This window comes from Lagopus muta, chromosome 3 (assembly GCF_023343835.1).
Source record: "Lagopus muta isolate bLagMut1 chromosome 3, bLagMut1 primary, whole genome shotgun sequence".
NCBI lineage: Eukaryota > Metazoa > Chordata > Aves > Galliformes > Phasianidae > Lagopus > Lagopus muta.
In genome coordinates this window covers 41,598,155-41,612,675 of record NC_064435.1, presented here as the reverse complement: position 1 = coordinate 41,612,675, position 14,521 = coordinate 41,598,155, and the positions used below count along the sequence as shown (strand labels likewise).

Below are 14,521 nucleotides of genomic sequence, written 5' to 3'. Positions count from 1 at the left end.
GGCAAGCTGCAGCCAGACAGACAACGAGAGCTATGTAAGAACTGATGATGAGGAGAGCTGCTTTCGGACAGATGATGAGGAAAGCTTAGCTGCAAACTTCACAGAAGAATGGAACCAAGAGGTGCAGCGTCTCTTGACAAAAAAATCACATAACTAAGTTCTGAGGACTGTAGCACAGTACTTTTGTTCTAAGAGTTGTAGTTTGTAGATGTGTGTTTTGACAAAAGACTTTCGTTTAAAGCTAACTTATATTAGCTACATCTTCTGTAACATGGCTCATTACCAGTGAAGAATACAGACTGAAGTGCATACTGCTGTTACAAAGGATGGCAGTATTAATAACTCACATAAACCCTTTGCACATGATATTGAACCTGTTCAGTTTACAATGACAGTACTGTTTATAGATAGAAATTTGATTTCTGAATACTTTGAGATTTTAGTAGATTGGTTTACTATACACTGTACATTTTTTTCCACAGAAGAAATAAAAAGCGATTACGCATTAACACTGAATGATTATACTCCTGAGTGTATATATCTAGTAGCCCAAAAATCAAAGTACCGGATTTATATTTGCGATTTGTTTGCGAGTCTTTAAATTGAGACTTATACAAAATGTACTAAAACAATAATAATAATATAATTAATAATAACAATTTAAAAAATCTCTAATTTAGGGCTAATGTGTAACTTAGGAATGTTTCTTTCAGAATAATCTAACAAATCAGCCATAGAAGTTAGTGTAAATATTTTTTTTCCAAATAGATATCATATACAAAAGGTGACATTCAAATGATATAGAATCTAGTTTTTAAATCAGCACAGATCTTCTTAAAACTGTGAACTATGTTTTGAAATACTCGTTACTAAAGCTGTTTATAAACCACAGGTGCCATAAGATCCCTGAACTGACTGATGTTATGTATAATCTTCCACGGTATTGTTTCATTGATGTTTTAGCTTTAGTAAGCATGTGTTCAACAAATCGTCTCTTTCCATTCCTCTGCCCCTCCGTCTCACCCACTCCATTACGTTATTTTTGAGGCCTTCAGCTTTAAATGTACAGGCTTAAAGTGCGCTTGCAACTGTTCTCTTTTGATTTCCGAATGTGTATTGCCTTAGCCAGCCACCAGATGTTCTGCATGCACTCTTGGAAATGTGTGGTGAGACTCTTTCAGAGCTGGATGGAGAATTAGCTATCAGTGAAAAGCACAAGAGAAGCGGTGGGTTTTCTCGAAAGGACGGGCATACAGTTACAGAATTGGAGCTTTGTGCATTTTTGTAACTCAAGTGTAAAGGTATTTCAGGAGAAAGGGGACATATCCTGCTGTTTGGGATTAGGAAGTGAGACTGCTAGCTAAGAACTGTTTGCTCACTGTTACTGCAAACCGAGGGACAATTCTGAGCAGGGATGGATGCAAAATAGCTGGAATGTCCCCCACACAGCGTATTGCTTGGAAATAAAGCTTACAGCTGTATGGCAGATCACATACCATGGCTAGTTCTAGAGCCACGTCTCTGGAGCCAGCCCATGGACAGCTAGACCAGAAGCAGGACGGCCGTGTCAACACAAGGCAGTGCATTGGATGCACAGCCCAGTAGAGAAGCGCAGTGCGTTAGCCTGGGGCGACCTCTGGGCAGATGTAATTTTACTGCACCGATACGACACTGCTGCTTCCGAAGTGATGCCGTCCAGCAGCCCTGATATCAGTAGCGTTTCATACAGGTATTTCACACCAGCACAGTTTGCCTACAGCAGGTGGTCAGTTACTGATGTGGAGCAGGTGAACATGGTTTGTCTGTCCTCTCTTTTGTGGTTACGTGGATGTGCGCTGCCGTATTTACTTGAGATTGCTGTGTGGCTCAACTCTGTTCACTTGATGCTTGCATGCACTCTCCAGGCTTATGGCTGTTTCCCTGGGCACAGTGTGTTAGGGGATGAGTATCTGTATGAAAGAGCTGCTGCCATTTTTCACTTTCATATCACATTATTGCTTATGCAGATCTTTTATCCATACCTCCTTGCGTATCTGGGCTTGGTCTCAGACATCCAAACAGGTTCTGAGGTATCCAGATACCCTCATGTAAACTTTTCACTTCTGCAGCCACAGGTCCTTTCCCTGGGATATGTACCAGCCTGGCAAGGCTGGCCCCATATTCTGATGCCCCTCCTCCAGCCTCCTCTCAGGAATGGGTGAGCCTCCACTAGTGCCTAGCACTCCACATTTAGAGCTACTCCAGAGAAACTGTAGATGTTGCTGTCAGCTCAGGATTCCAGTCGAACATTTCCTGAACAGAGACAGAACAAACAAGTTGGAACACAGCTACGTGCGATGGCTGACTAATTCAACCCATGTCATGTTTAACTGTACCCAGAGTAGTAGCTCCCTCCCATCATCTTCATGTCTGTGTGATCATTATCACTATGCTTAAAATAGACACAATAGAATAACTCTATTGCGAGAGCTTCCAGACTAGGAGCAATGAGGGAAGCTGGCGGATCGCATGCCTCTCTGTCAGACTGGTGTCAGCAGGGCCATCCCCAGCAGAGCTCTAGGTCCCTGCCTCCCCGGAGCCCCGAGATGAAGCACCCTTCACTCAGCTCTCCAAATATCTATTTTAAGCATTTCCCAACTGTCAAGCTGGCTACATATTCACCCAGCTGGTCTTTGTCTGCTTGTTGAATATTATTTTGATTGTGGTTTGCGGTCATTAAAGCAAACAGAGTTACAGAAGAGGTCCTCGGCGGGGGCCTCTTCTTAGCTCCCAATGGCCCACCACAGCAGTCAAAACTCTGGGTGGTTTTACTGTCACTGGAGGGAACCAGTGGTTTGGATTCAGGAGACAGGGATGTGAAGATGTATAGGGTCCTCGAATGTCCAAAGCGAAGGTGGTGAATGGGTTGTCTGTAAGTAGTAATGTTAACTAAACTGCATAAAAAGGTGTGTGGCCTTTGTTGTGATATAATATGTATTTTCTTATATGCATGAGCCAAATTGTTGCATCATGATTTATCATGTGTGTCTGCCTTTACTTTCGGTCATCTTCTCCCATCTTTATTGGTTCTTGGCAATTACTGTAGATAGATTTTGTAAATATTGCAACCTCGGGTTGCTGTAATCACGTTGGTTCAATTCAGCAGACGGAGCTGTGAACAACAAGCACTCCACTGTGTCCTGAAGGCAAAGGGCATTTTTACCTTTGAACCAAAAACAAATGTATGAAGAGTTACATCTTGAGGCTACTAACTGCAAGACATTTTTAAAACTACTGTACTTGACACCACTTGAGACAGATACAGAGACACTAAAGATGTCACAATATTCATTGGTATTGTAACAGAACTGCTATTGTATGGGTTTTTTGTATTGCTGTTAAGTATTGTTTTGTGTGTGTGTGTTGGAACCTACTGGGGACATGTTATATTTTGAAGTGATTAAACTATTTAATTGTGTGTCTATATTTTGGAATGGAATTATTTCTTCATTAAAAAGATTTTTAAAAGTAATATATGGAGCATCATGTTTGTGGCTTGTTTTGGTTTCAAAAGCCCATGGAGCCCAAGGACAGGTGTTTTCTATAGTTCCCCTGTGGTGCTGCAAGCAGCCCTTTCTAACTGTCTAGTTAATTACACCAGAGTGGGCTCCTTTAGAACAAAAGTGTTATCAGTGTATCAAAAATATCCTGTAATTCTTATCATGGAGAGAAATGTCCCGATATCTGGGAAGTGGATAAAACCCAGTCTCCTCCTTCCCAGCTGCCTGCTGTGGTAGCCTATAAATCCGTGAGGTTTATTTGCCCTAATTCCCCTGTCTGCACGGTGGTGTTCTTCAATAAAGGTGATCATTTTACATATTAAACTATTTGCCAGATAGTCTGAACTTTGCCTCCACAATCCCAGACCAAATTCATATTCTCAGGATTTTAATATATGATGACATATTGTTGGCTCACAAGGATAACTCTGTTTTATCCATGCTTAATCTCAGTTTGCTGCATTTCTTCCTAACCCACAGTCAGCCTATGGCCTGTGGGGAACAGAGGAGCCACTGGAAACTAATTTATAGGTACGGGCTGTTTTCCTGGTGCCTCTTGGTTACTCTACTTTCTGTTCCCCATGAGAAAAATAGACTTATATAGGAAGGAATAAATTGGTTTCATTTGCTAAAAGAAATGAATAAGAGAGTAAGAGTAGAATAGAACGAGAGTAGAGTAGAATAAGAAAAGAATAAGAATAGTTGTCTTTATGTCAGGGAAGGTGTAACCTTGTCTGCATCATTTCTAAGTTAGATGACTGAAAGCATCTGGAAGTCTCTTAAGAGCATCTGGGAGTTTCATTCGGCAGCTTGGGAATTGATGGATGCTCTTCCATAGCATGTCTCCAAGGCCTGTAGCTCAGCAGTTGCCTCATAAACAGTCCTTCATGCGGGGTGAAGCCTTTGGTATTCTGTAAGAGGAATAAGAGGTTAAGCCTATCACAGAAATGGGTTCAGTGAGGGAGGGAGTAGAAATCTCACATCTTTTCCAACTGATTTTGAGAAATGGAGCTAGCATAGAAGGGAAGGGAAGTAGAAGGAGTTCTGCAGGTCCATTGTGCAGGCTTTGAGATAAGGTCATTACTGCTAAAGACTAAAAGAACGGGCTATGTGTTAGAGTAGCTGCTGTTACACGCCTTGGAAGGAATCAGAGGAGGCCATGATGTATTCTGCCGTTGGCATGTAACCTTATGGAGTGTGGCTTACTGTTTTCATACAACACGATTTACCACCAGCAAATTGGTTTCCTCGTGATTGAGTTTTTTTACAAGACACTTAGCGGTGGGCAGATGGCAGATGTGCTAAGCCTGCCGCTCGTTATGCTAATTGCCAGCTGGGAAGGCCTCTCACTACCACTCCCGCTCTCTTGCCTCTAACTGCCTGGTCCTGTGTGTAACCTGCCTGGTCTACAAGGAGAGTAGTGCTCCATGAGTATGTGTTTTGAGCAGCTTTCTTATCGCTGTGTGGTTTGGGTTGGGGCCCTCTTGGTGCATCAGCTGCTTAAAAAAACACATATGTGGTTTCCAGCCTGGGGGTGTAAGGCATGCATTGCTTAGCCTTCTGCCTGTACCTCCCCCAAGCCTTTGGCTGACTGTTGGGTCAGCTTAGGAAAATGGCCGTCACAGCCCTGCAAGGCTGCAGACTGAAAAATCAGACTCCTCTGTTCAGCTGGGTGTCCACCTTCCCACGTGAAGGGAGTGAAACTGGAGAAGAATGGCAAGCACAGTGTGGTTGTTCCAAAACACTCACCCAGTCCTGTCAGCCCTCTTTTTTTGTTTTTTCTTTTTTTCTCCAGCCATGGTACTGAGAATAAAATAAATTCATTTCATTCAGAAGGACTATGCCATAAAGCCTTCCTAGACAGACGTGAAAAAATTATGTCTCACCTCTGAACTCAGCCGGTGTAACTTAAGCCAATGCATTAATTAAAAAAAAATCAGGAAGGCAAGGATTTCACCAAGCATCTTTGTCAGCTGCTGTTGCCTAAGTATCCATGTTTAACATTCTGGGGCTTGTTTCTAGGAGTCATAAGCTGCAGAAATAACCAAGTTGTTTTAAAGGGAAGAGGACTCAGCTTTGGTTTGCTGTGTTCACTTTGTTGTACTGATGTGGGTGTTCATTGTCTGGTGATGGTGCAGGAGCACAGATCCCCTGCAGCAGCATTTCCCTGGCTCGCTTCAGCCAGTGTTGCACACCTGGCTGTGTGTGACGGCTGGCACGTGTGCACTGTGCGTCTGTTCTTGCAGTGCTGAACAAGAAGCGGCACTTCAGAATGCATGAGTCACAGAGCAGCTCTCCTGCCCTGTTTGCATACGTTGGGTTGCTCTCATTTCCACTGCAAAGGAAGGTGTGCAAGCAGCCTTCCCCACGGGGCAGAGGAGAGCTGTGCTGGACGTGCCCTCACACCAAGCTCCCAAGGCAATTGCACAGCTCCAGCAAGGTGCCGTCTCTGCTTTCATGGCACTTGACGACACTGTGTGACTTGTGAGACCCAGTGGTGTGAGGGACCTGGTTCTACCACTTGGCAACCACCAAACCCTCTGGCCTTGGCTTTGTATCTTTGGAGCGAGCAGCAGCTGTGGGAGATGTCAGAACCCCACCACACCAACTGCCTCTGGAGGTGGGATGAAGAGAAAAATTTGAAGGAAATATTAATTAAAATTAAATATATATGTGATCATATGGTACAACTGATGGGGAGCTTCAGGCCAATTTAATTTTAAGATCTCAATAGACAGCAGTTATCAGCCATACGTGCTCGCCTCTCAGCCTCATTTGACCACAGGGCATAGTATAATGAAAACAGGGATGTATTTTACCACCATTTAGTGGTACGTAGCTGAAACTGAGGAAACCTGTATATCCTATATCTACAGAGATACTTAAGCTTGCTCTAAAATTTCTGGGATGAATTCTAGCAAGTTCAGCCAGACCCAGTGCTTCTCCTCATCTGATTCCTCACAGAGGCATGCGGACTTGTCTCTGGCTGCATAAAGCTAATTGTGTTCATGCAACCTAAAGCTGACAACTAAATTACTGTTCCAGCATACTTGCAGAACAAAGCTTCAGTGGCAGTGTTGCAGCCTGGTTTCTTGGACCAGCAGTTTGAAAAGAAAGATTGTTATGCAAATTCCATTTGGAAATTATTAACAAGAGCAATGCTAGAGAGCACAATCATTTTAAAAGGACTGTACATTATTGTAACCATATTCTGTTTTCGGTTATGTTGGCACAGAAAATGCAGGCCTATGAAGTGCTTTTAGTAGAGTAGATGGGCATTTAAATAAGGAAGGAAGATTTAGGTTGGATGTCAGGGGGAAGTTCTTTACTATGAGAGTGGTGAGGTGCTGGCACAGGCTGCCCAGAGAGGTTGTGGATGCCCCGTCCCTGGAGGTGTTCAAGGCCAGGTTGGATGGGGCCCTGGGCAGCCTGGTCTGGTATTACATGGGGAGGTTGGTGGCCCTGCATGTGGTGGGGGGGTTGGAAATTCATGATCCTTGAGGTCCTTCCAACCTGGACCATTCTGTGAGTGAATGATTCTGCATGTGTGAATATAAGTCTTCTTCATACAGTGCAGTCCTGAAAGAGGTCTCAAGTATTCTACAAAATCCAACATTGATTGAAAGTGTGAATTCTCTCCGCTGTGAAGCTGTAACATTGCTGTTCTGGAAGCACTCATTTTCACCAACAAGTTGGCACTGCTCAGAAGTGAGGTCACAGTGTGAATGCTGGGGATACCTTGCTCCCACCAATCCCATTTCTTTCGTATTTTCTGCCTGAAGTCACACAGTCACACAAGGTCTGGAATCTCACAGCACCTACAACCCCTGAAGATCTGTAGCTAGGTAGCAACATATCACACAAGAGGTAATCTCTCAATACTTACAACTTTCTTTCTTTGTCTGCAAAATTTTTGCAGCTACAAGAACACAAATACGTTTAAACTAAGGAAGGGCAAATCAGAGGAAGAACCTACTTGTTTGGAAATGAACACAACGATCTACTGAAGATAAAAGTCTTTTTATTAATAGGTGTGCCTGTTTACAGGGGTTAAACTTTCTATCTAGTTGAAATTAACCTCACTTACATAGTTAATTTGTTTATTCATTATTATTTCTTGTTTACCTGTGACATAGTAACACTTGCAAAAAAATAATCAATACAAGTCCAGTCCTCACAGAGGAGCATTGGGCTGATCTGGTACCACTGATCTAAAATACAGAATTTGGAAGCACAGACCAAGGCTACTGTGATAGTTTGCTGGTTGGTAGAATGTGGAGAAAGTTTCAGCTTTTCACTTCTGAACAATCTAAAAAGCAACATTCTGCAGACCTGAAACTGTAGAAATCATAGTTGCTTTTGTTGTTTTTTTGTTTAAAGAAGTACAAACCTGCAACCATGGAAGGTGGAGAACATGGAAAACCCATCAAATAACTGCAGAAAATACAGGGAGACATGAACATGTGTGCACATCTTAACATAGTTATTGGCACATCTGCCTCCTAAAACAGCCAGTTGTGTTCCCACCGACCGCTGTCTCCTGGCTTTTTCTGCTAGCAGATCAGAAATTAAGTAGTGAAGTTGTAAAATCAGAAGAATTCAAGAAAAAAATAAATATTCCATAAAGCACACTCAAACTGCTGGGGTTTATTTATTGTAGATAAGGGCATTCCCACAGAAAGGAATAATAGGAATGGAAAAGCAGTGCCACATTCTCCATGACAAACAAAAAACCTGACATGCACAGATTTTTGGCGTGATGTGAGGCTGGGATTTTGAACAGCTCCTTTCACTGCATGTAGAGACAATAATCCTAGCACAATGTGAGCCAAGTACCTGGCACGCTGCACAGTTTTTCAGCCATCATCTCTTTTCACTGCGCAACCTCAGCCACTGTACAACCCAGGGGCAAATCTTGGTCCCTTAATTTGCTCTGTCTTCCTACAGGGGAGCTAAGGTGTGGTGGTAAGGGAGACTGGGAAAGAATAAAAATCTCTTTGGAAATATTTTGAAGCATTTCCCTGAGTTTTCATGGGCACCTGTGAATTCATGCATAAAGGATATTGAAAACATCCTTGGGCAGACAGTCTTATATAAAGCCCTTCTGTTAACTTTCAGCCTGTGGCCAAAAAGTATCCTCGCTGCCATGGCTGTATTTCCTCTTCTCCTTCATGCTCCTAATTTAATATTTGTTCATTTTCCAACATCTCTGAGCAGAATCCATCCCTCTTGTCCTTCTCCAGGCTGTGGTCAGTGTACACATCTTGCATTTCATCTTGGTCACCAGAACTGGTGGGACACAGCTGGGCAGGAGCAGTTCCTTCCCTCTTGGGGGACAGTAACCAGCCCCAGTGTGGCCGCTTCCCCTTCCTTCTCTGTCCCATGGTGCTGGGCTGTGTCGATAGCTATAACCAGGACTAAAACTTCAGGGCATTCCCTGAAGGTTGGAGAGGGAACTTCTTCCTCCCAGCTCACCACCTGACTCTTGAAGGGGACTCTTTCATTTCCCCCCTCACGTGGGACAAATCCTTCTCAAGAAGGTGGCATTTAGCTTAACATCAAAGCTCAGTGAGGCTCACCAACGTGAACTGCGACCTCTAGAAAAGAAAAGATGAATTGTTTTTCCCTATGCTTTTTGATATTTATGTGATGCAGCAAAGGCCTTGACTTTGATGGCTTTGAAGTGTTTCTCCCTCAAGAGTGTCTTTGTTTTCTGCCTGAGACATTTATCTCTTGTCTAGCCTTGAAAATGCTGATGTCTGGAAGCTGGAAAAATTACAGCTTCACAAGAGCTTCAAGGCCAAGCAATTAGGGAAGAGCTTTAGCTAGCCTGTAAATTCCTAGGGCTGGCTGCAGCCATGAGAATATCAACTTGTGCAGGCTTGGAGTCGCTTGTGGCACAGCAGTGGTACAAAAGAGCAGAGGTGCAAATGTAAAAAAGCCCTTTGTATGCTTGTTTCTTCTCACAAGTGCCTTCTGTAGTGCAGTGATGAATTAGCATTTTATAGGGTACACAGCACTCACTGGCACTTGTGACAGCTGAGGCTCACACCTGCAGGAACAGAGGGAAGCAGGTCCACCTTCACTGCTGCTCTGAGGGCAAAGGAAAAATCACAGAGTGCTTTTCTTTTTCAGAAACTTCCATTTGAGCCTTTGACAATGCACCAGAATGGATGGTCACAAAGAACCACAACACCACTTTGAGATACTTCTCGTAGGTAACCATTGAGACCTATTTGAATACAAGATTTAATTACTCTGCTTTTCCAAGTTGTATCTTCTAGCACCAAAATTTATGGATTTTTTTTCGTTTTATAGACTGAACATTTATTCAAATGAAAAGCGGTTGTAAGACAGAAATATTTCTTTTCAGAGAGCTTTTTTGTAATTAGTAAAAAGAAAAGCTTGTTTAATGGGATGGAAGGGCAATATGAAGGAAATTTCTTGTTCATTTCTTGAGTAAGACCTCCAAGCACCACAGATAGAACTGCTCTCATCTCAGCTTAGTCAAAGAAAGAGACAAAAATGGTGAAGTCTCTATCAAAATTTCTCAGCAATATGTGTAAATAAGTGGAGTTTCCTATGTTACAGCATGGCATCATGATTCTGCCTGGCAGGCCCCAGCCCTGCTGCGAGACCTCTGCCTTTGGTTCTGCAGAGTGGAGCTCTCTAGGTAAGGTGAGCAGGAGAGCCACATTTTCCCCTTCAGATCTCACATCAAACAGAACATATCCAAACTGCCCCTCATGTTTCAGGCCCTTACACAGTCTTCCAAGATACACTTCCAGTGTGCTGTCGGTAACAATAGCGTGGCTGCCCTGCTCCCACCATTCTTTTGTTACCACATCGGACCCTGTTTCCTCAGAATGAGGGGTAATGCAGGCAAAGCTGCCATAACACAAGGCAGCTGCTCACTTTGACCATTTCAAAGGTTCGTCGTTTTCTCAGCCAGCCTACAGCTTATACTATTCTATGCACTGATTTCTGTGTTGCAGAATCACAGTAGAGATCTATGATTTGAACAGCGCTCTTTATGGAGAGAGAGCACAGTGCTACACCTTGCTGCGCCAGCTGCCCTTCTGTCAGCTCTCAGGTCTCATTCCCCTAAGCTCTCCCTAGGGAGCCCGCTGCCACCTGCACCCCATCCTTAGTGCTCCCAGGAGGGGCACTCGGCACAGCCCCAGCCCCGCTCTCCCAGCACAGCGCTGTTTATTTTGGCCCCTGTGCTCAGCCGCCCTGCTGGGTGACTTGGAAGCAGAGGGTCGGGGTTGTGCAACTGAAAGCTAATTAATTAGATCAATCTCTTGGGGCCTGTTTGTAGGGGAAAACACTTTCTAGCTTAATTTGCTTCAGTAACATAAATGTGGTCTTTCTGGCTCTGCGTTCTCAGGCACAGTTCCACCATTTTCACACGGCTAAGAGGACAGACCATGTAGCACACCCCTCAGCCCAGGCTGAGCCTTTGAGCCCTGCTACCTTGTTAACAGCTTGACCTTGCTACAGCTCTTACCTAAACTCTGATCTATTCCTACTGACACCAGATACTACTTTGATTTGTATATAAAATCTGCTCATGCCACATAACATTCCACACTGTCCATTGCAATGATCAACCTTATCCCCACACTCTGCTAATTCCTCCTTCCCCGTGGATCTCTTCACTGTTACCAGCTGCAGCCCTGTTGCATGCAGGACATCTCTTCTGCCTCTGCAGCTCGTGGGTAGCTCCTGACCCTGCCCTGTGCCCTCAGCCCTGAGAGCAGAGCAGCTGCACCATGCTGCCATTGGCAGCAAAGGCACTCAGCTCTGAACAGCCAGCTATCAAACTGTCCGTGGGATGAAATAAGGCAAGAAGGATTTTTCTAGCTACTGACCTGCACGTAGCAGTGCTCTGGATGGTTATTAAAGACATGAGTAGCACGTATGTGTTAAAATCAGCATAATTTGTGAAGACTGATTTCACTTGCAGAGAATAACTGGGCTGTTGGAAAATGCTGTCTTTTTACTGCTTGTTATCCACTCCGAGTGATTGGAACCCAGTGCCTGCTAAAAGCATGGAAAGGCAAACCCCACCCAGGGCTGCTGCTGTTCACCCAGTTCAAAGTCCTGCAGGAGGTGTGACATGCAGTGCTGTGTGGGCATCGTGCCCTGCAGAGCCTTGGTTTCTGCCAATTACCTCCCTGCCAAAATCATCAAATGCCATAATATATACACACATACATAGAAGTTAATGGTTAAATAGCTGTGCTGTCTCATCTGCCCTGGTGTCTGGCTGAATGAGTCCCATAGAAAGCCTGTCTCCAGTGTAAATGGGAACAGCCGCGGTCAATACCGACACCTCCAACAACTGTGGATTTACAGTAGGCGACATCTATCAGATATGATGATTAGGAGATCGGTTTTCCCAGCCATGACCCCAATTGGCCAACACAGATGCAGAGTGCGGGCACCAGTGTGACTGCATCTGTCAGGGCATATTAGCTCTGAGAAATCATTACCACCCAAGGGAGGAAAATTAGCAGAATAAACCATGCTCCCTTCCCCTCTTTCCAGTGTGAGCCAGTGTAAATGGGGCTGAAAGCAGACAAACGGAGCAGAGCACAACTTTCCTCACTGCTGGGCAGCCATTAACTTTCAGGTCCTTTCCTGCAGAGACAAAAGGCAGTGAGAAGGAAGTTTGGCAAGGGTTAATTTTTTTTAAGAGACCTTCTCCCAGCGTCCTCAGCTTTCCTTTTATGAGAGGTGCCTTTGGGAGACCTGGCTGCTCCTCCTTCCTTCTATCTTTGAGATCTTTTTTTTTTAAGCAGTGATCACTTGCAGTTCAAACACAGTGCACTGTGTTCTCTGCAGAGGTGAACCAGCAGCATTAGCTCTGGTTGAAGTAGGGGCGGAAGAAGTAGCTGAAGAAGTAGGAATGAGAAACTTTCATTAATTCAAGATACTCAGCTCTGCTTTTCAGAGAAGGTATTACACTGAACCTCAGCTTCTCATTTTGACACGTTTCATATTTTGTTCAGGTTATTGTATCAGGCTTTAATATGCAGCTCTAGCTGTTGTCTGATGCAGAAATCAGTTTTCTGTGGCAGGTGGATGGCTTCATTGCTCATTTCTGGGTCCGGAAAAATTCTGAGCTCGTAGGAGGTGTAAATTTTTTGGTAAAAATATGGAATTTTTGGCACATGATGTTGACAGATGAATTATATCTTCTTTTGAAAGATCTTGTTAGTGTAATTATCTTTTTTCTGTATTTTTTGTAATAGTGTGATGTTTTTGGAATGCTTCTTTTTTTTTCATGTACCATATCAGAATATATATAGTAAGGAAAAATATATCCATGACATACAGTACAAAGGCATATTTCTTCCACTTGGTGACAGACAAACAGAGATGATGGAGAGAGGTAAGGAGAGAAAAGTCTTTGAAGCTAAACATTTACTTTTCTGCCCCAGTTGTGTACTACACTGAAGGTAGAATATATGTTCTTGTGCATTCTAAACAAAGTCTTGAGGAAACATTCTGGTCAAAGCATTGCCAGGTAAGTTTCGTCCCAGCTTGAGCAAGGTGAGGCTTTGCCCCCAGCTGCAGCTGCAGTTTCTGCTGCTGGCTGTTGGGGTCTTGGGGTCTCACCATCCAGGAGCCATGCCCAGGATCTCAGACATACCAGTAGACTGTGATGGAGTGCTGCTGACCCACAGTAATATCCTCAGAGCATGAAAAGATGCATCAAGCAAGTTAAAACCATTTCAGTATCCCAGGTACGTATCTGTGCTATTCCTGCATGTGATGCTGATTTCCTGGGCTGTATGGGTATATCAGTGAAGTTCCACATACACCAACTGCCCCTTGGCAAGATGGAGAATTTCACTTTTTCTCTTCCTACAGTCTAATTCAATTATAAACAACACAGTGTAGTATTTAAGAGGTCTGTCATCTCTTTCCTCCTTCTCTCTTTTGGTTTCTTGGTACCTGTGTAACTGCCAACTGTCCTGAACTTTAGTCTTTATATCATGATGCTCAAACATGGTTCTCAACCCTAAAACTTGCATGATTTTTGCACATTACACTGTGACCACTGTCTGCACTGTTCTACTTTTTTTTTTTTTAGATTTTCTATGCCTGCGTCTGCACTTTCATCTCTTCAGATCTAAGCCAAGATTAGGTTAAAGCCCCAAATAGAAGAGACATCAAAATTTCTAAAGCTGGATTAACAATTGGTTTTTTGCATGGGTAAAATCTACTTGTCCAGATTAGAAACTGTAGAGGATGGAAAACCTTCTGAAGCAAGCACGTGCTTGGTTCCACCACTGCTATGATGGGAGAGAGGAAACACTTCTGTTTCCTGCACTCAGATTGGACAGGAGTCACAGTACAGCTGGGCTCCAAAAAATTCTAACCTCCAAAGGTTCAAAAGTGCTTCCGGTTTCTGTAACATAAATGCAGCCATTGAAGTCCAGCAGAGATTTTCAGGGAAAATGTTCAGATCAGGATTGGTGGGTGAAACAGAAAATCCCCCCTCGCATTCTTGCAAGATACAGCAGGAATCCAAACTTGAATGAAAACTGGGGTATGATCGCAACATGGATTTGGGGGGCTTTGTCAAGAAAGTCACAGTTGTCCCCATCTGCCCTCCGCATCCCACTGGTGGTGAAGCTGAGCGTACCACTGCACCTGGAGCATGGCTTTGTGCTTACCTCGAGCATCTTTTCTTTAGAAATTAGAGATGATTCTGCCGCTTTTATTTTTAGTTCATGCAAAATTCTCAGACAACGATAGTTTTGCAAGTGAAAGAGAATCTATGGAAACACTTTGAATAAAAACAAATCAGAAAATAGGCCTGGCACTTCTTCTTTTGGCCTCTGTGCTCCCTTCTAGTCATTCTTCTGCGATGAGTAATGCTGGGCGTGGAAGCCCACATTTGTCAATGATGCTGCGTTAACTGTGAAAAAGACAGAACTGTAGGTTAATCTGAAGCACGCAGCAAA

General features: G+C 43.7%; 1 protein-coding gene across 28 annotated transcripts in view; it reads left to right on the top strand.

Annotated features, from left to right (window-relative positions):
- DTNA (dystrobrevin alpha) overlaps positions 1-3,457 on the top strand; it is a 210,664-nt gene extending 207,207 nt beyond the window's left edge. For 27 of the 28 annotated variants that reach the window (XM_048939440.1, XM_048939458.1, XM_048939434.1 and 24 more), the window contains one exon: positions 2-3,457. In XM_048939440.1, coding sequence (XP_048795397.1) covers positions 2-157 — 156 coding nt within the window. In that variant the 3' untranslated portion in view covers positions 158-3,457. The remainder of the gene's footprint in view (position 1) is intronic. The other variant, XM_048939446.1, reaches the window with a different exon arrangement.
- Positions 3,458-14,521: the final 11,064 nt, after the last annotated feature.